We start from the raw sequence: 22,330 nt of genomic DNA, 5'->3' as shown, positions 1-22,330 counted from the left end.
GGTATTGGTGAAAGAATAAACAAATAGATCAATGGAATAGAACAGAGAGCCCAGAAATGGACCCACATAAATATAGTCAACTAATCAAATAAAGAGAAGTCTGGAGTGCACTGGGTCTCAATAAATATTTGTTGTTATTATACATAATATATATATTTTTTATATATATAGTTGACTGATCTTTGATAAAGGAGTAAAGAAAAGACAATGGAACAAAAATACTCTTTTAAACAAATGATGCTGAAACGACTGGACATCTACATGCAAAAAAATAAATAAATAAAGACACAGACATTACACCCAAAGGATGCACACCAAAGTATATACAGTTTGTATATGTTGGATAACAATCTTCTATCAGATGTGTCCTTTTCAAATATTTTTCTCTCAGTCTGTGGCTTGTCTTATTCTCTTGACAGGGTCTTTCACAGAGAAGTTTTAAATTTTAATGAAATCAAGCATATCACTTATTTCTTTCATGGGTCATCTTTGGTGTTTTATCTAAAAAGTCCTTACCATACCCAAAGTCATCTGGGTTTTCTCCTATGTTATATTCTAGGAGTTTTATAGTTTTGCATTTTATATTTATGTCTGTGATCCATTTTGAGAATGAGCTCCCCAAAATGGTTGCTGCCAGTGTCTATGTCTATGACTCTCCAAGATCAGCAAGTGGATCTATCCCAGGCTTTTCTTAAATTATTGTTTCTGCCTAGGGTCTCAGAGCATGTGAGATTTTGTGTTCACCCTTTAAGAGTGGAGTCTTTATTTCCTACAGATCTCTGGCTCTCCCAAAAGTAAGCCCCACTGGCCTTCAAAGCCAAATGCTCTGGGGTCTTGTCTTCCTGGCACAGGACCCTCGGGCTAAGGAGCCTGATGTGGGGCTCAGACCCCCTCAGTCCTTGGCGAGAAGCTGTGTAATTGTAAGTATCCTCCCACTTGTGGGTTGCCTACCACAAGGGTATGGGTTTTGACTATACCACATCTTCACCCCTTCTACCCGTGTTGTTGTGGTTCTTCCTTTCAGATCTTCTCTGCTAGTCTTCATGTCATTCTCATCAATAGTTGCTCTGTGAATAGTTGTAATTTTGGCGTGCTCAAATAATTTATGTAGTTAGAACCCCCTTCAGGAGGTAAATCTTTAACCTCCCCTCCCCAGCATTGAGTGTGGGCTGGATTTAGTGACTTGTTTCCAAAGAATAGAGTATGGAAAAGGTGGGGATAGTAACTTTACATAAAGTAACCTAGCAAACACTACCTTGGCCAGATGATGAAGTTTAACCTTACCAGTGAGAAGTCATGTTGATACCATGTACCCCATGATGATGTGATGAGAAGAGCATTTCATCTTTAGAGTATTCTTCCCCAAACCAATAACTTCAGTCTAATCATGATAAAAACATCAAACCCAAATAGAGGAGCATTCTACAAAATACTTGGCCAGTACTTGAAAACTTCCAATATCACAAGAAAAAAGGAAAGAGTGAGAACTCTCACAGATGAGAGGAGACTATAGAGAAATGGTGACGAAATGTGATGTCATTTCTTGGAAGGGATCCTGGAACAGAAATGGGACATTAGTGGGAATATGGTGAACTCCAAGTATGGAATTTAGTTAATAATGTAATAATGTGGGTTTCTTATTGTTTTCAACTGTACCATGTCCATATAAGATGTTAATGGTAAGAAAAACTGAGTGAGGAAAGTATGAGAACTCTCTGTACTATCTTTGCAACTTTTGTGTAAACCTGAAGTTATTTCAGAACAAAAATTTCTTTTTAAAAAATCAATTCTATTTCTATATACTAATGTGACCATTCCAAAAATGAAATTAAAATATTTTCATTCATAACAGCATCAAAAAATAAAATGCCTAGGAATAAATTTATCAAAAGGAGTGCAAGGGGGCTTCCCTGGTGGCTCAGTGGTTGAGAATCTGCCTGCCAATGCAGGGGACACGGGTTCGAGCCCTGGTCTGGGAAGATCCCACATGCCACGGAGCAACTAGGCCCGTGAGCCACAACTACTGAGCCTGCGCGTCTGGAGCCTGTGCCCTGCAACAAGAGAGGCCGCGACAGTGAAACGCCCGCGCACCGCGATGAAGAGTGGCCCCCGCTCGCTGCAACTAGAGAAAGCCCTCGCACAGAAACAAAGACCCAACACAGCCAAAAATAAATAAATAAATAAATAAATTTATTTTAAAAAAAAAAGGAGTGCAAGACTTGTACAGTGAAAACTATAAAATACTGTTGAGGAAAGATAAAAAATCTAAATAAATGGATAGTCATTTCACGTTCACGGATGTTAAAACTCAATACTGTTAAGATTAAATACTCTTCAAGTTGATGTATATATTCAACACATTCCTTAAAATGTCAGCAGACTTTTTTTGCAGAAATTTATAAGCTGATCCTAAAATTTATCTGGAAATGCAAAGACCCCAGAATAACCAAAACAACATTGAAAAGAAAGAAAAAAAAGTGGAAAGACTTTTACTTCCTGATTTTAAAACCAACTATAAAGCAGTTATTAAGTATGGTACCTGCATAAGGATAAACATATAAATCAGTGAAACAGAACAGAGAATCTAGAAATTAACCCTTATATTTATGGTCAATTTATTGTTGACAAAGATGCCAAGGACATCCAATGGGGGAAAGGATAGTCTTTTCAACAAATGGTGTTGGAACAATTGGATAGCCACATACAAAAAGAGGAATTTAGACCCTTACCTCACACCATACACAAAGATTAACTCAAAATGAATGAGACCTAAATGTAAGAGATATAAAGATTTTTGATCTGCAGTTGGTTGAATCCACAGCTTCTGCATCTGCAGATGTGGAGAGCCGACTGTACTATGCTACTTTATATAAGGGGCATGAGCATCTTCAGATTTTGGCATCCATGGGGACCCTGATCCCATGGATAACCCCATGGATACTGAGAGACAACTGTATTAAAGTCTCAGAAGACAATAGAGGAAAAAAATTTTCATGACCTTGGGTTAGGTAAAGAGTTCTTAAATACAACACCAAAAAACACAATTCATAAAAGAAAAGAACTGATAAATTAGACCTTATAAAAATTCTAAACCTTGGCTGTTCAAAAGATACTGTTAAGAAAATTGAAAGACAAGCCATAGACCAGGACAAAATGTTTGCAAATCATATATCTGATAAGGGTCTAGTCTCCAGAAGAACTCTTCCAACTCAATAACAAAAAGACAAAGAATCGAATTTAAAAATAGCAAAGGACATGAGTAGATATTTAGCAAAATAGATATACAAATGGCCAATAAGCACATGAAAATATGCTCAATATCATTAATCATTAGGGAAATGCAAATCAAAACCACAATGAGATACCACTTCCACACCCACTAGGCTGGCTACAATAAAAAAATAAATAAAAACAGAAAATAACAAGTATTGGCTAGGATGTGGAAAAACTGGAATTTTCATATGCTGCTGGTGGGAATGTAAAATGGTGCAGCCACTGTGAAAAATAGTTTGGCAGTTATTCAAAGAGTTCAACATAGAGTTACCACATGACCAGCAATTCCACTCCTAGGTACCTACCCAAGAAAATCGAAAACATACGTACACCCAAAATCTTGTGCGTGAATGTCCATACCAGCTTATTCACAATAGCCAAAAGGTGGAAATAACCCAAATGTCCATAAACAAAAGGTGGTATATACATATATTATATATTATTATTCGGCCATCAAAAGTAACGAAGTACCAATTCACACTACAACATGGATGAACCTTGAAAATGTCACACTAAGTAAAAAGAAGCAAGTCACAAAAGACTGCATACTATGTGATTCCATTTATATGAAATGTCCAGAATAGGAAAATCCATAGAGACAAGAAGCAGATTAGTGGTTCCCAGGGGTTAGGGTGGTAATGGGGACTGAGTGCACATGGGCAAGAGAGAGGTGCCATTGAGGTGATGGAAATATCTAATATTGGATTATAGTGATGGTTGCACCACTTGATAAATTTACTAAAAATCCTTGAATGTACACGTAAAATGAGTCAAATTTATGATGTGTAAATTATATCTCAAAACAAAAATTTAAAAACACTTTGGGAAGTAGAGAAAATTAAGTTTGTGTCAATTGACACAATTTATTAGGGGTCATACAGAGCTCATTGGGCTGTTGTATGTTGTTGATGCTGTCGTTGTTGCCGTGGTTATGGTGGCTTTCCCATGAGGGCTGAGGGTCAAGCAGGGATTTGGGTCTTTTACAATAAAAATTTTAAAACTTAATAGAAAAAGAATGTTGCTGGGTTGAAATTCTGAGTAGCCGTGGGGGCAAAGAGAAGTGGATGGGTTTAAAAAAATATTCAGGATGCGGAAGTGACAAGATTTTGTACTGATTAGATACTGGGAATGGGGAAGAGTGAGGACGCCTCAGACTTCACATGCTTCAAGTTGAACTCCTGTTGTCCTCTCAAACCTACTGTCCTCCTGTGCTGCTAACCTCTGGGAGTGGAGCAGCACCCTGGCACAGAGTAAGCGTTCATTGATTGTCTTTGGAGTGGAAGAATGAACGAACAGAGTAAACATATGGCCAACACATCCACCAGGTCCTGCCAAACAACCAGCCCTATACTCACCCACAAGGTCAGCTCAGCAGATGTCTATCAGAATTTCCCTCTCACTCTATTGACCATGTGGGAAATCAACAGGTCCCACGCCTTGAAGAACACTCACATTCATACCGGTGGCCACTCCTTGCCTAAACCCTGCAGCTGTGGCAGAGACCGGGTTTTGCCCAAAGCCTCTCATCCTGTAAATTCTTTACACATGGGCAATGGCAGGTACATGTACAGCCCATATGAGCATGGGGGACGTTTGGTGTTGTAGAAAGAGGGTCACAATGGTGCCCAACTGGTGGGTCTATGTTCACTTTGGCTCCAAGCAGAAAGAGACGTTTCCCATCCGAGGGGGTTTATTAATCCAGGGCCCACAGCTCCACCCACCCTCCATCCTGGCAGGCAGAAAACACAGCTGCCAAAAACACTGCAGACAGTGAGTGACCAATTTGGATGTTTTACTGCTGTTCCCAGGGTTGACAAGCAGAGATACAGAACCGCTTGCGGTTCCTGATACAGATACCAAAACCAGGAAGTGATCCCTCCCAATCCACCCTTCCCAGAAATAGAGAATGAGGTGGGACACGCAAAAGAAGCCCCCAGACTCAACCGACCCATCAGACATTCCCTGATTATAGAAGAGAAGTGAAATTTGCAACCCAGAAGGGAAATCTGGCTGTGTCAGCAGTAGAATTGAGGGTGTAGACATTTGATGAAGTGTACTTCTTTTTTTTTTTTTAATTTATTTTTGGCTGCATTGGGTCTTCGTTGCTGTGCGTGGGCTTTCTCTAGTTGCGGCGAGGGGGGCTACTCTTTGTTGTGGTGCGTGGGCTTCTCATTGCAGTGGCTTCTCTCGTTGCGGAGCACGGGCTCTAGGCGCGCGGGCTTCAGTAGTTGTGGCACGTGGGCTCAGTAGTTGTGGCTTGTGGGCTCTAGAGCGCAGGCTCAGTAGTTGTGGCGCACGGGCTTAGTTGCTCCGCGGCATGTGGGATCTTCCGGGACCAGGGCTTGAACCCGTGTCCCCTCTGCATTTGCAGGCGGATTCTTAACCACTGTGCCACCAGGGAAGCCCACTTTTTTTAAACCAACGTTTAGACAGTGTCATTAGATAAACATCCTTTTCAATGCTAAAACCCGAGTCATTTGTGGCCTTTCCCTGGAAGAGATTTTTGCTGCTGTCAGGTTATAAGAACAGCATAAGAGGCCATTTTCTGGGCATGGAGCCCAGGATTCAAAGGGAAGCTCTAGAGAACATCTGGTCTGCTTGATATATTGAAACTTCATGTGTGTGTTTGTGTGTATGTGTTTCTCTCTGCTGACTCATAGCATTGAAGCCTCTTTGGAAACACCCCCACCCTTCTAGCCAACCAGTTTATACACACGCCATCGGCTCCTCCTTGATTCAAATGTTAGGTCAAGAGGAAGAAAGAAAACGAATTCAAGAGTTACTCTCAAGCATCTAGAATTTTCTGCACCTCTTGAAGAGAGACTAGCCCAGCTCTGACTATTACAAGCTGGACTTTCCTCTTAAAGCACAACCTTCATTTAAGCCTTTGGATAAAACTGGAATTAAAGAATCTGTGAGTACTGTGGACTGCACAGAAGGCAGGGGGCTGAAAACTGGCAATAAAAACAGAAAGATGGCAGACCCGAGGCCCAGCAGTCAAGCAGACCCTGAAATTGAGCTTTTTGTGAAGGTAAGTTTTCTAGCTATAATGAGAGCATACAGAATGTATTATTCCTTGATACTGGACCTCAGCTTTTTTTTTTTTTAAGTCAACATTTCAGCTAGAGATAGGAAATAATTTTGTAATTTTATACTTACTCTGAGTCCTAGAAGAATACCTGGGTGTTTGGCTGCTCTTATATAACAATAGAAGAACATCCTATCTGAAAAAAGCAAGAAGATATGGTGGAAAGGCAACTAGACTTGCTGGTAGTTAGAACAAGTAAATTGTATTATTAGTGACTTCCTATGTAACCTTGGACAAATCCCTCTCTCCCTCTTTGTTTTTCCATCTGTACAATAAAGGAGCCTGACAAAATGATACTCAAGGGCTTTCCAGTTCTCATAATCTGTGTTTTATGAGATATGTTTTGGAAGGCCTGAATGTGGGGAGGAGAGGGCCAAGAATGGCCTGAGAGCCTCATTCCCACACATGGTCCAAATAGAGCTTTCTAAAATTCTCCCACAATGGATGAACATCACAGCAGGGTCCAATGGACACTAGAGGAGAAAAAAGCCAGGAGTCTGTGTGCCTGTTATATGAGTAGGAGGCATTTTGCCTTGGCTTTTTTTTTTTTTTAATGTCTTAACATTTCAGAAAAGCCCTTTGGAAAACCCCTAAAGCAGGAGAAAGGAACATGTGTTTCTAAATTAGCTCATCAAGAAAAAGAAACAATTTTGTACGGGTTATTCCAAGTAGAAATTACATAGTTTCCTAAATCCTTGCTTATATTAACTATTTTTCTCTATATTTTCATTGACTATTGGAAGTATTCAGTATGGTAATAATAATAACAAACTCTTATATCATGCTTAACCCTCTTCTAACACTTTATGTATATTATCTCATTTAGTCCTAACAACTTAGAAGATAGGTTAATAGTAGTAAAGTAGTATCATCAGTAGTAGTGGTGGTAATAGTACTCAAAACTTTAGTAATATTGTCCTCATGATTTCTAGGTAAGTAAGCTAAGGAAATAAGGTTTAAGTAACTTGCCTCTAAAACTACATTGCCTCTTGATGGCCTACAAAGACATAAAATAAGGTGTGCTTACCAAATTTTAGGTTAAACATCTGTTGGTCAAAGTAATACTTTTACAATAATTTTAAAATATTTGACAACTGGTCACATATATACAAGGACATAATTAACCAGCCTTTTCAAAATTATAGGAGACTCTTGAATTTCTGCATAGCAAAACAATCCAAGTAGGTGTTTGCTTGACTGTGGGGCATAAGAGCTACTTCTCCTATCTCTGGATTCTAGCAAAACATGTCACTGCTCAGACGCAACATAAGTAAGCCTTAACTTCCTAACTGACTTTTTATAACTACCAATTCCAAACCAGAGGTAATAAGTCTCTTCATAGGGTAACTAGTTTCTTTTGTCTAAACTTGTTTATTCAATCCAATCAAACTCCTCTAACCAGTTGTTGGCATTGATCTGTGTGTTTATCTTCATAGACTTCCCATAATTTGGGTGGTAATCTAGACAGGGGAATTTAGGAAATCACACGTTGGATGAGCAAATGTTAAATTAAATAATAACTTCCAGGTTAAAAACCTAATCATTTATTGAGTACTTTTGGCAGGAACTGTGCTAAGTGGTTTATTATTAACCCTATTTTATGGTTACAGAAACTAAAGCAAAAAGTAGCTAAGTAGCTTTGCTTAAGGTCACATAGCTAGTAAATGGCAGGGTCAAGATTCCAGTCCCTTAAAATAGCTGTGCATAATCTTAATTCATTGTTTTCAATTTGGCACACTTTTTAGTAACATTTCCCAGAATTTCATTAGATGAAATCCTCTAGATGTAAGCTTATCTAATGACATTGATACAAGTCACAGATTTTCTGGAAGAACCTTGAGTATCATCTGATCTGGGTTTTTGTTTTGCTTTGCTTTGAGATGGATTCCAAAGATCTCTAGAAGTTTCATAGAAGAGGGGGAATAGGGACTGAGAGGGGTGAAAATGTTAATGAGAAAATTTAAAAAGCGCTACTGTTTACCAGTTGTATCTCCCTTATAATGTGGTATCTTTCTAAAGATTAAATGAGTCTGTAATTTCCCCAGCTATGTCTGGGGACCCTACCACAATTTCCCAACTCCACTGATGGGATCCCTACAAGAAAGTAAGTCCTTTCCTGACACAATTAAGAATTTATATCACACACCCCCATGTGTTCCATGGAGTGAGTGAAAACATTGCCTTTCAACTCTGAATGATTTGGGCAAGATTTATATCCAGCAACTAAGAACAAAGGATTTTCTAAAAGAACACATTTTGTTTTCTCTAAATGCAGAGTTTATCTTATTGGTTTGTTGTTCATTGATAAATGGAGTTTTTGTGTTCTCTACCAGTCTAAAATTAAGTTTTCATAGATTTGTACATAACATTATAGACTCTAACATTTGGGCCAAAATCCTGAATGCAATATTTTTGTCTTTATTGATAAAAGTAAAATAGAAAAAGAGATGATACTCTTCTCTGAATGTTCAGACCATTTTCAAATTATCTTAGAACTATCATAAAGACTATTATAAAGACTGATTAATAAAAAATCCAATAAAACTATTAGATGGGAGAAATCAGTGTTTAAGGAGTGTGGATTGTGGAGTAGACAGTCCTGGATTAGCTACATGAGAAGAGTGTATGGGTCATCAACTCTTGTCTAGCTGAGTGTACTTGAGCAAGTCAGCTTCTCTGAGCTTCAATTTCCTCATCTGTAAAACAAGAGTAGTGACAGAACCTACCTCACAGGATCATCTTCATTGTAAGCATTAAATAAAATAAATTTGTAAGACACAGTAGTTGTTAACATAGTAAACATTCAATAAATGTCAGATGTTCCAGCCATTATTATTTTTCATGTTTAGAAACATAGATCACAAACGCAAAGAGAAAAAGTTGTTTTGGTGAATGACCGCATCGTGGTAGTTTTCATGTCCATTTCTCTAGGAGGTGGGTCAAAAACATCTTGCTGTGATTTATGTCATAGAGTGTTCTGCCTATGTTTCCTCTAAGAGTTTTATAGTGTCTGGCCTTACATTTAGGTCTTTAATCCATTTTGAGTTTATTTTTGTGTATGGTGTTAGGGAGTGTTCTAATTTCATTCTTTTACATGTAGCTGTCCAGTTTTCCCAGCACCACTTATGGAAGAGCCTGTCTTTTCTCCATTATATATTCATACATTTTGTGTAGTGGCACTTTAAATCAGCATTATTATAAACAGAAAAAAATTCAGTTTTCCTGTAAAATTGTGCTGCATTTCCCCCACACCTCACTGTTTTGCCTTTCCTTTTGCCAAAGGCAACCCACCCTTCCTGCTATATCTATTATCAGGCTTCATTCCTCTTCCTGCCTAATCAAGTTTCCATTCACTAACCCCAGTTATGATTGGATCTTTAGCCTGACTTCTGTTACAAAAGAAATTCAGCTGCCAAGGTGGTTGCCTCTTCCCATACCTCTTCACTCCCTGACGCCACAAAAGAGCAACAATAAACATTATTTCCTCTGTTGTACTCACTGCCAGGAAAAGGAAAATTTACCAAAAAATAAGAATTATGTCCAAGGTCAAGGTGTCAGCATGGTCAGTTTCTGGTGAGAACTCTCTTCCTGGTTTATTATAGATAGGTGCCTTCTTGCTGTGACCTTATATGCATGGTTGTTGGGGGAGATGAAGAAAGAGAGAAAGAAAAAGAGAGAGAGCTCTGGTTTCTTCTTATAAGGGCATTAATCCCATCGTAAGGGTTCTACCCTCATGACCTCATCTAAACCAATCACTTCCCAAACACCTCACCTCCAACTACCATCACATTGGGGGACAGGGATTCAACACTTTAATTTTGGGGGAACACAATTCACAAATCCAAAGTAGATAGCAGTGCAATTCACAGGATTAGGAACTCTAAAGAGTAGGTAAGTGTGTGGAGTAAAGAAAAGGGAAAGAATTCACTTTGGGACATGTTGAGATTGAGGTGTCTAAAACTTGGATCTCCCATCAGGAGACAACATCAGCTATAGCCCTCTCAAGGAGTGGCTCCCCTTTCTTCCTCATTTCTATTACCACTGAGGGTGGCGATGGGGTAAGTGTCTTTAGATATCCTTGCTCCTCATTCTTGTTTCCAGACCATTCTATCTCTCCCATCCAGAGAAATATCTAGGTTGTCTCATAAAATCAGACTAAACCAATCACTACCCCTCTTTATTATAGTAGTCTTCCCAATCCCAGGTCACTTTCCCTTACTTCTTAAGGATTTTATTTCCTGGATCATTGTCACACTCTTCAACACTATGCCTATCATAATTCTTGGTGATTTTAATATCTACACAAATGACCCTTCCAACACTCTGTCCTCTCACATCCTTGGCTTTCTCTCCTCCAGTGACCTTGTTCTTCATAATCTCTCAGGCACCCCCTTCCATGGTTATACCCTTACCTTTGTCATTGCAACGTCTGCAATCGCTGCATAATATCATTTATTTGAGGGGTTTTTTGTTCTTCTTTTTGAACTTTTCCATTTTAATACACTTTATTGAGGTGTAATTTACATAAAGTAAGATGTGCTCATTTTTTCACTGAAGTGTCTCTGATTTACAATGTTGTGTTAATTTCTGCTGTACAGCAAAGTGATTCAGTTATATATATATACACATCCTTTTTCATATTCTTTTCCATCATGGTTTATCACAGGATACTGAATATAGTTTCCTGTGCTATACAGTAGGACCTTGTTGTTTATCCATTCTATATATAATAGTTTTCATCTACTGATCCCAAACTCCCAATCCATGCCTCTCCCATCCCCTGACCCTCTTGGCAACCACAGTCTGCTCTCTATGTCTATGAGTCTGTTTCTGTTTCATAGATAAGTTCATTTGTGTCATATTTTAGATTCCACATATAAGCCATATCTATGATATTTGTCTTTCTCTGGTTTACTTCACTTAGTATGATAATCTCTAGGTACATCCATGTTGCTGCAAATGGCATTATTTCATTTTTTATGGCTGAGTAGTATTCCATCATATATATATATATTATATATAAATAATATATATATTATATATATACCATTCCATTATATATGTATATTATATTTACCATTCCATTGTATATATAATGGATATATATACATATATATATACATATACATTTATATATATATATCACATCTTCTTAATCCATTTGTCTGTCGATGGACACTTAAGTTGCTTCCATGTCTTGGCTATTCTAAATAGTGCTGCTACGAGCATACGGGTGCATGTATCTTTTCAAATTATAGTTTTGTCTGGATACATGCCCAGGAGTAGGATTGCTGGATCATATGGTAACTCTATTTTTATTTTTTTAAGGAACCTCCATACTGTTCTCCATAGTGGCTGCACCAATTTACGTTCCCACCAGCAGTGAAGGAGGGTTCCCTTTTCTCCACACCCTCTCCAGCATTTATTATTTGTAGACTTTTAATGATGGCCATTCTGACCAGTATGAGGTGGTACCTCATTGTAGTTTTGATTTGCCTTTCTCTAATAATTTGCTATGTTGAGCAAAAGATGAAGTTTTAAATGAGTGGTGTTAAGACAACTATTAACTATTTGTAAAATAATAAAATAAAAATAATAAAGCTGGAGTCCCAATACATTCCTTATGCCAAAATAAATTCTAAATAGATGAAACAAATGTAAAAATGAAACTGTAAAGTTACTAGAAGAAAACATGAGAGAACATCTTTATGGTAAAACAAAATAAGAAAGTAATTTTTTTCTTTGCAATCTTGATGTACATAACAGCTGTGTAAGCAGATCAGAAAAACCAGATTTCATAAAGGAAAACAATATAAGATTTTATGTAAAATTTCAATTTTACATAAGACATTGTTTAAAAATTACATGTAACATTATCAGAAAGAGTTAGTGTCTTTAGTATACAAGTAATTTTTCCAAAGTAATAAGGAAAAGGTCATCACCTTAATAGAAAAATATAAAATTGTCATGAACAAACAAGTCACAGAATAAGGAAATCAAAGGTCCAATGAAAATACTGAATATACCTTTCAAGAAGGAAATTTGGCAGGATCTATGAAAATGGAAAATGAACATAGTCTTTAGTCAGCATTCTGTTGTTATGTACTCATCACTCTGGTAATTTTACATACAATGAAATTATTTGCTTCATTATCTCTCTCTGCCCACAGATGGTAGAATTCATGAGATTAAGGACTTCCAACTTTGTCTCTAGCAACAAGCTTATTTCCCAGCAGGCACTCAATACATACTTGTTGAGCAAATGAATGAATGAAGCCTTTCTTTATCTTAATAGGCTGGAAGTGATGGGGAGAGTATTGGAAACTGTCCCTTTTGCCAACGCCTTTTTATGATCCTCTGGCTTAAAGGAGTTAAATTCAATGTGACTACTGTTGACATGACCAGGTAAGACAAATCAGGACATGTTTCATTCTGGGGATTAAAATCAGTAGACACCAATACAATGTTGGTGTTTGCATAATGTGTACTTTATCTAGAGGCCTAACTCTGCTTATTTTCAATAATCATAGAAAGCCTGAAGAGCTGAAGGACTTAGCCCCAGGCACCAATCCTCCCTTCCTGATATATAACAAGGAGTTGAAAACAGACTTCATTAAAATTGAGGAGTTCCTAGAGCACACACTGGCTCCTCCAAGGTACCACATTTTTACAGGATATTATTGTTCTTGAGATAATCTATTTTATTGGCTTATTTATTGCAGATTGAGGATTCTTCTAAACATCTAACTCTTTTTCAGTTTCAGACCTCTTTTTTGCTATCTTTCTAGAAAAGTTTGCAAAGATCCCCCGATCACTCCATGCATGATTAGAAAACTTTACTACATAATTATTTTTTTTAAACATCTTTATTGAAGTATAATTGCTTTACAATGGTGTGTTAGCTTCTGCTTTATAACAAAGTGAATCAGTTATACATATACATATGTTCCCATATCTCTTCCCTCTTGCATCTCCCTCCCTCCCACCCTCCCTATCCCACCCCTCTAGGTGGTCACAAAGCACCGAGCTGATCTCCCTGTGCTATGCGGCTGCTTCCCACTAGCTATCTATTTTACATTTGGTAGTGTATATATGTCCAAGACACTCTCTCACCCTGTCACATCTTACCCCTCCCCCTCCCCATATCCTCAAGTCCATTCTCTAGTAGGTCTGTGTCTTTATTCCCATCTTGCCACTAGGTTCTTCATGACCTTTTTTTTTTCCTTAGATTCCATATATATGTGTTAGCATACTGTATTTCTTTTTCTCTTTCTGACTAACTTCACTCTGTATGACAGACTCTAACTCCATCCACCTCATTACAAACACCTCCATTTCATTTCTTTTTATGGCTGAGTAATATTCCATTGTATATATGTGCCACATCTTCTTTATCCATTCATCCGATGATGGACATCTAGGTTGCTTCCATGTCCTGGCTATTGTAAACAGAGCTGCAATGAATATTTTGGTACATGACTCTTTCTGAATTATGGTTTTCTCAGGGTATATGCCCAGTCGTGGGATTGCTGGGTCGTATGGTAGTTCTATTTGTAGTTTTTTAAGGAACCTCCATACTGTTCTCCATAGTGGCTGTATCAATTTACATTCCCACCAACAGTGCAAGAGTGTTCCCTTTTCTCCACACCCTCTCCAGCATTTATTGTTTCTAGATTTTTTGATGATGGCCATTCTGACCGGTGTGAGATGATACCTCATTGTAGTTTTGATTTGCATTTCTCTAATGATTAATGATGTTGAGCATTCTTTCATGTGTCTGTTGGCAATCTGTATATCTTCTTTGGAAAAATGTCTATTTAGGTCTTCTGCCCATTTTTGGATTGGGTTGTTTGTTTTTTTGCTATTGAGCTGCATGAGCTGCTTGTAAATCTTGGAGATTAATCCTTTGTCAGTTGCTTCATTTGCAAATATTTTCTCCCATTCTGAGGGTTGTCTTTTGGTCTTGTTTATGGTTTCCTTTGCTGTGCAAAAGCTTTTAAGTTTCATTAGGTCCCATTTGTTTATTTGTGTTTTTATTTCGATTTCTCTAGGAGCTGGGTCAAAAAGGATCTTGCTGTGATTTATGTCATAGAGTGTTCTGCCTATGTTTTCCTCTAAGAGTTTGATAGTGTCTGGCCTTACACTTAGGTCTTTAATCCATTTTGAGTTTATTTTTGTGTATGGTGTCAGGGAGTGTTCTAATTTCATACTTTTACATGTAGCTGTCCAGTTTTCCCAGCACCACTTATTGAAGAGGCTGTCTTTTCTCCACTGTATATGCTTGCCTCCTTTATCAAAGATAAGGTGACCATATGTGCGTGGGCTTATCTCTGGGCTTTCTATCCTGTTCCATTGATCTATATTTCTGTTTTTGTGCCAGTACCAAACTGTCTTGATTACTGTAGCTTTGTAATATAGTCTGAAGTCAGGGAGCCTGATTCCTCCAGCTCCATTTTTCATTCTCAAGATTGCTTTGGCTATTCGGGGTCTTTTGTGTTTCCATACAAATTGTGAAATTTTTTGTTCTAGTTCTGTGAAAAATGCCAGTGGTAGTTTGATAGGGATTGCATTGAATCTGTAGATTGCTTTGGGTAGCAGAGTCATTTTCACAATGTTGATTCTTCCAATCCAAGAACATGGTATATCTGTCCATCTATTTGTATCATCTTTAATTTCTTTCATCAGTGTCCTATAATTTTCTGCATACAGGTCTTTTGTCTCCTTAGGTAGGTTTATTCCTAGATATTTTATTCTTTTTGTTGCAATGGTAAACGGGAGTGTTTTCTTAATTTCACTTTCAGATTTTTCATCATTAGTATACAGGAATGCAAGAGATTTCTGTGCATTAATTTTGTATCCTGCTACTTTACCAAATTCATTGATTAGCTCTAGTAGTTTTCTGGTAGCATCTTTTGGATTCTCTATGTATAGTATGTCATCTGCAAACAGTGACAGCTTTACTTCTTCTTTTCCGATTTGGATTCCTTTTATTTCTTTTTCTTCTCTGATTGCTGTGGCTAACACTTCCAAAACTATGTTGAATAATAGTGGTGAGAGTGGGCAACCTTGTCTTGTTCCTGATCTTAGTGGAAATGGTTTCAGTTTTTCACCATTGAGGACAATGTTGGCTGTGGGTTTGTCATATACGGCCTTTATTATGTTGAGGAAAGTTCCCTCTATGCCTACTTTCTGCAGGACTTTTATCATAAATGGGTGTTGAATTTTGTCGAAAGCTTTCTCTGCATCTATTGAGACGATCATATGGTTTTTCTCCTTCAATTTGTTAATATGATGTATCACGTTGATTGATTTGCGTATATTGAAGAATCCTTGCATTCCTGGAATAAACCCCACTTGATCATGGTGTATAATCCTTTTAATGTGCTGTTGGATTCTGTTTGCTAGTATTTTGTTGAGGATTTTTGCATCTATGTTCATCAGTGATATTGGCCTGTAGTTTTCTTTCTTTGTGACATCTTTGTCTGGTTTTGGTATCAGGGTGATGGTGGCCTCGTAGAATGAGTTGGGGAGTGTTCCTCCCTCTGCAATATTTTGGAAGAGTTTGAGAAGGATAGGTGTTAGCTCTTCTCTAAATGTTTGATAGAATTCGCCTGGGAAGCCATCTGGTCCTGGGCTTTTGTGTGTTGGAAGATTTTTAATCACAGTTTCAATTTCAGTGCTTGTGATTGGTCTGTTCATATTTTCTATTTCTTCCTGGTTCAGTCTCGGCAGGTTGTGCATTTCTAAGAATCTGTCCATTTCTTCCAGGTTGTCCATTTTATTGGCATAGAGTTGCTTGTAGTAATCTCTCATGATCGTTTGTATTTCTGCAGTGTCAGTGGTTACTTCTCCTTTTTCATTTCTAATTCTATTAATTTGAGTCTTCTCCCTTTTTCTCTTGATGAGTCTGGCTAATGGTTTATCAATTTTGTTTATCTTCTCAAAGAACCAGCTTTTAGTTTCATTGATTTTTGCTATTGTTTCCCTCATTTCTTTTTCATTTATTTCTGATCTGATCTTTATGATTTCTTTCCTTCTGCTAGCTTTGGGGTTTTTTTGTTCTTCTTTCTCTAATTGCTTTAGGTGCAAGGTTAGGTTGTTTATGCGAGATGTTTCCTGTTTCTTGATGTAGGCTTGTATTGCTATAAACTTCCCTCTTAGAACTGCTTTTGCTGCATCCCATAGGTTTTGGATCATCGTGTTTTCATTGTCATTTGTCTCTAGGTATTTTTTGATTTCCCCTTTGATTTCTTCAGTGATCACTTCGTTATTAAGTAGTGTATTGTGTAGCCTCCATGTGTTTGTATTTTTTACAGATCTTTTCCTGTAATTGATATCTAGTCTCATAGCGTTGTGGTCGGAAAAGATACTTGATACGATTTCAATTTTTTTAAATTTACCAAGGCTTGATTTGTGACCCAAGATATGATCTATCCTGGAGAATGTTCCATGAGCACTTGAGAAAAATGTGTATTCTGTTGTTTTTGGGTGGAATGTCCTATAAATATCAATTAAGTCCATCTTGTTTAATGTATCATTTAAAGCTTGTGTTTCCTTATTTATTTTCATTTTGGATGATCTGTCCATTGGTGAAAGTGGGGTGTTAAAGTCCCCTACTATGATTGTGTTACTGTCGATTTCCCCTTTTATGGCTGTTAGTATTTGCCTTATGTATTGAGGTGCTCCTATGTTGGGTGCATAAATATTTACAATTGTTATACCTTCCTCTTGGATCGATCCCTTGATCATTATATAGTGTCCTTCTTTGTCTCTTGTAATAGTCTTTATTTTAAAGTCTATTTTGTCTGATATGAGAATTGCTACTCCAGCTTTCTTTTGATTTCCATTTGCATGGGATATCTTTTTCCATCCCCTCACTTTCAGTCTGTATGTGTCTCTAGGTCTGAAGTGGGTCTCTTGTAGACAGCATATATATGGGTCTTGTTTTTGTATCCATTCAGCCAGTCTGTGTCCTTTGGTGGGAGCATTTAATCCATTTACATTTAAGGTAATTATCGATACGTATGTTCCTATTCCCATTTTCTTAAATGTTTTGGGTTTGTTATTGTAGGTGTTTTCCTTCTCTTGTGTTTCTTGCCTAGAGCAGTTCCTTTAGCATTTGTTGTAAAGCTGGTTTGGTGGTGCTGAACTCTCTCAGCTTTTGCTTGTCTGTAAAGGTTTTAATTTCTCCATCAAATCTGAATGAGATCCTTGCTGGGTAGAGTAATCTTGGTTGTAGGTTTTTCTCCTTCATCACTTTAAGTATATCCTGCCACTCCCTTCTGGCTTGCAGAGTTTCTGCTGAAAGATCAGCTGTTAACCTTATGGGGATGCCCTTGTGTGTTATTTGTTGTTTTTCCCTTGCTGCTTTTAATATGTTTTCTTTATATTTAATTTTTGATAGTTTGATTAATATGTGTCTTGGTGTGTTTCTCCTTGGATTTATCCTGTATGGGACTCTCTATGCTTCCAGGACTTGATTAACTATTTCCTTTCCCATATTAGGGAAGTTTTCAACTGTAATCTCTTCAAATATTTTCTCAGTCCCTTTCTTTTTCTCTTCTTCTTCTGGGACCCCTATAATTCGAATGTTGGTGCGTTTAATGTTGTCCCAGAGGTCTCTGAGACTGTCCTCAGTTCTTTTCATTCTTTTTTCTTTATTCTGCTCTGCAGTAGTTATTTCCACCATTTTATCTTCCAGGTCACTTATCCGTTCTTCTGCCTCAGTTATTCTGCTATTGATCCCATCTAGAGTATTTTTAATTTCATTTATTGTGCTTTTCATCGTTGCTTGGTTCCTCTTTAGTTCTTCTACGTCCTTGTTAAATGTTTCTTGCATTTTGTCTATTCTATTTCCAAGATTTTGGATCATCCTTACTATCATTATTCTGAATTCTTTTTCAGGTAGACTACCTATTTCCTCTTCATTTGTTAGGTCTGGTGTGTTTTGACCCTGCTCCTTCATCTGCTGTGTGTTTTTCTGTCTTCTCATTTTGCTTATCTTACTGTGTTTGGGGTCTCCTTTTCACAGGCTGCAGGTTCGTAGTTCCCATTGTTTTGGTATCTGTCCCCAGTGGCTAAGGTTGGTTCAGTGGGTTGTGTAGGTTTCCTGGTGGAGGGAACTAGTGCCTGTGTTCTGGTGGATGAGGCTGGATCTTGTCTTTCTGGTGGGCACGTCCACGTCTGGTGGTGTGTTTTGGGGTGTCTGTGGCCTTATTATGTTTTTAGGCAGCCTCTCTGTTAATGGATGGGGCTGTGTTCCTGTCTTGCTAGTTGTTTGGCATAGGGTGTCCAGCACTGTAGCTTGCTGGTCGTTGAGTGAAGCTGGGTCTTGATGTTGAGATGGAGATCTCTGAGAGATTTTCGCCATTTGGTATTACGTGGAGCTGGGAGGTCTCTTGTGGACCAGTGTCCTGAAGTTGGCTCTCCCACCTCAGAGGCACAGCCCTGATGCCTGGCTGGAGCACCAAGAGCCTTTCATCCACACGGCTCAGAATAAAAGGGAGAAAAAATGGAAAGAAAGAAAGAAAGAGGATAAAATAAAATAAAATAAAGCAATTATAATAAAAAATAAGAAAAAAATTATTAAGAATAAATTTATTAAGAAAAAAATTTTTTTAATTTTTTAAAATAAAAAATATGAAAAAACTTATTAAAAAATTTTTTTTAATTTTTTAAAAATAGAAAATAAGGAAAAAATTATTAAGAAAACATTTATTAGGGAAAAAAAATTTTTTTAAGTAAAAAAAAAAAACGGACGGACCTAACCCTAGGACTACCGGTGAGAGCAAAGCTATACAGACAAAATCTCACCCAGAAGCATACACATATACACTCACAAAAAAAGGAAAAGGGGAAAAGTTAATATATCCTGCTCCCAAAGTCCACCTCCTAAATTTGGGATGATTCGTTGTCTATTCAGGTATTCAACAGATGCAGGCACATCAAGTTGATTGTGGAGATTTAATCCGCTGCTCCTGAGGCTGCTGGGAGAGATTTCCCTTTCTCTTCTTTGTTCGTACAGCTCCCGGGGTTCAGCTTTGGATTTGGACCCGCCTCTGCATGTAGGTCGCCTGAGGGCGTCTGTTCCCCGCCCAGACAGAACGGGGTTAAAGGAGCAGCTGATTCGGGGGCTCTGGCTCAGTCAGGCCGGGGGGAGGGAGCGGTACGGAGGAGGCGGGGCGAGCCTGCGGCGGCAGAAGCCGGCGTGACGTTGCAGCAGCCTGAGGCGTGCCGTGCGCTCTCCCGGGGAAGTTGTCCCCGGATTACGGGAGCCTGGCCGTGGCGGGCTGCACAGGCTCCCGGGAGGGGCGGTGTGGAGAGTGACCTGTGCTCGCCCACAGGCTGTTTGGTGGCGGCAGCAGCAGCCTTAGCGTCTCATGCCCGTCTCTGGGGTCCGCGCTGATAGCCGCGGCTCGCGCCCGTCTGGAGTTCGTTTAAGTGGCGCTCTGAATCCCCTCTCCTTGCACGCCGTGAAACAAAGAGGCAAGAAAAAGTCTCTTGCCTCTTCGGCAGCTGCAGACTTTTTCTCGGGCACCCTCCCGGCTAGTTGTGGTGCGCTAGCCCCTTCAGGCTGTGTTCACGCCGCCAACCCCAGTCCTCTCCCTGCGATCAGACCGAAGCCCGCGCCTCAGCTCCCAGCCCCCGCCCGCCCCGGCGGGTGGGCAGACAAGCCTCTCGGGCTGGTGAGTGCTGCTCGGCACCGAGCCTCTGTGCGGGAATCTCTCCGTTTTTCCCTCTGTGCCCCTGTTGCTGTGGGATCCGCGCTGATAGCCGCGGCTCGCGCCCGTCTCTGGAGCTCGTTTAGGCGGCGCTCTGAATCCCCTCTCCTTGCGCGCCGCGAAACAAAGAGGCAAGAAAAAGTCTCTTGCCTCTTCGGCAGCTGCAGTCTTTTTCCCGGACTCCCTCCCGGCTAGCACCGAAGCCCGAGCCCCAGCTCCCAGCCCCCGCCCGCCCCGGCGGCTGAGCAGACAAGCCTCTCGGGCTGGTGAGTGCTGGTCGGCACCGCTCCTCTGTGCGGGAATCTCTCCGCTTTGCCCTCCGCACCAATGTGGGTGCGCTCTCCTCCGTGGCTCCGAAGCTTCCCCCCTCTGCCACCCGCAGTCTCCGCCCGCGAAGGGGCTCCTAGTGTGTGGAAACCTTTCCTCCTTCACAGCTCCCTCCCACTGGTGCAGGTCCCGTCCCTATTCTTTTGTCTCTGTTATTTCTTTTTTCTTGTGCCCTACCCAAGTACGTGGGGATTTTCTTGCCTTTTGGGAGGTCTGACGTCTTCTGCCAGCGTTCAGTGGGTGTTCTGTAGGAGCAGTTCCACGTGTAGATGTATTTCTCATGTATCTGTGGGGAGGAAGGTGATCTCCGCATCTTACTCTTCCGCCATCTTGCCCCTCCTACATAATTATTTATTTAACATATGTAAAGCTATTAAAACTTTATGTGATGCAAGTAGTATATTAGGAATGGGCAAAGGATAGACTTGGAAATTTAGGAAAGACAAGTAAATTTAGGCCACATTTAATTTTATCCATGTTATCTGATCCATAATGAGGTTTGGGGACATTTATACTGACAGAAATCAGACTTATTTTATTGTAGAGCCCTCAGAAGATCTACAATTTTGAAATAACCTTTAATTCAGTCTGATCTCTTAGCTCTACAGGTTGAGAAATATTATGTCTATCACACATAAACTTCCCCCCTTCAACTTCAAATACACAAAGACAGTCAATATAATATTTCAAATTATTTTTAAAATGCATAGGTTGCTTAAAATAAGAAAGTAAATTCTCTGTAGTCTAGAAATAGAGAAGAAACCTATGGTGGGTTAGGAGTGAGGGCATGGGGTAATAGCACTGTATAGTCCATGAGGACTGGTCAGGACTAGTCTGTCATACCACTGATGGCATGAAGATAGAACATACCCAACACAAGAAAACCAGGAAATAGGTCTCTCACATTTAGCCAAAGGCCATAACTGTACTGTCTACACTTGAATGACAGCTGTATGTCTCTGCCCACCCAGGATAGTATCTGGAAACAATAAGCCTACTGTATTCATTTTTTATTTCTGTGCAACAAACTCAGTGTCTTAAAATGTCACTCATTTATTATCCCACAGTTTTCACTGGTCAGAAGTCTGGCTGTAAACTTAAAACTGCTCTAAAAAATAACATCTTAATCGTTACACATACATATGATAAATAAAAGGTTCTATCGGTCCAAAATTCTTCCTACCTAAGAAATTAGGGCTACTATTTTAGATTCTTTTCTGTGTGCCTATACTATGTCTCTTTCATCCATTATTCTTATATTTTAAGCACTGGCTCCAAGTATTGAGTCTTATTTTGTTCTTTTCTCCTCATCCATCCTCCTCTACTACTGCCACCCCTCAAACCATCTGCTATCCAAACTTTTCTTGCTCGCAAAGATTAACTAGTGAAAAAATCCATTGTGTTATCTTTCCATACCCTTTTTTATGTTCATATAAGCACAATAACAAATTCCCTTTCCTTCCAGTTTTTTACCACTACAAACAGTGCTATAAATAACATCCTTGCTCATATGTCCTTATGTACTGGTGTTTTTATTCCTGTGGAATAGATTTCCAGGAGTAAAATTCAAATGGTATATATCTTTTAAAATTTTTACTGCTTTATCCATCAGTGTATAAGTATACACTTTTCCCACATATCTGTAGTACTATGCGTTATCACTTTTAAAATTTATGGCAACCTGACGGGTGTAGTGATATCTCATTGATACTTTAGTTTGCACTTCCCTGAATAATAGGTGAATTAGAACATCTTTACACGTTGGTTGAGCATTTGGTTTTGTTCTGTGAATTACCTTGTCAAATTCTTCTGATTTTCTATTAGCTTATGTATCATTTAGGGATTGCATTCAACTCTGATAACTAGAGACCCAAAAAGTAGTGGCTTAGATAAATATGGGTTTTATTTTTCTTACATAATA

General features: G+C 39.0%; 1 protein-coding gene across 1 annotated transcript in view; it reads left to right on the top strand.

Moving 5' to 3' along the window:
* The first annotated feature begins 6,007 nt into the window (after positions 1–6,007).
* Positions 6,008–22,330, top strand: part of CLIC2 (chloride intracellular channel 2) — a 37,992-nt gene continuing 21,669 nt past the window's right edge. The window contains exons 1-3 of the mRNA XM_061179554.1: positions 6,008–6,304; positions 12,657–12,766; positions 12,892–13,017. Of these exons, the coding sequence (XP_061035537.1) occupies positions 6,248–6,304; positions 12,657–12,766; positions 12,892–13,017 (293 nt within the window). The 5' untranslated portion in view covers positions 6,008–6,247. The remainder of the gene's footprint in view (positions 6,305–12,656; positions 12,767–12,891; positions 13,018–22,330) is intronic.

The sequence above is a fragment of the Eubalaena glacialis genome, chromosome X (assembly GCF_028564815.1).
Source record: "Eubalaena glacialis isolate mEubGla1 chromosome X, mEubGla1.1.hap2.+ XY, whole genome shotgun sequence".
NCBI lineage: Eukaryota > Metazoa > Chordata > Mammalia > Artiodactyla > Balaenidae > Eubalaena > Eubalaena glacialis.
Note: the sequence above shows the minus strand (reverse complement) of the source record. Positions and strands in the feature narration are given on the sequence as shown.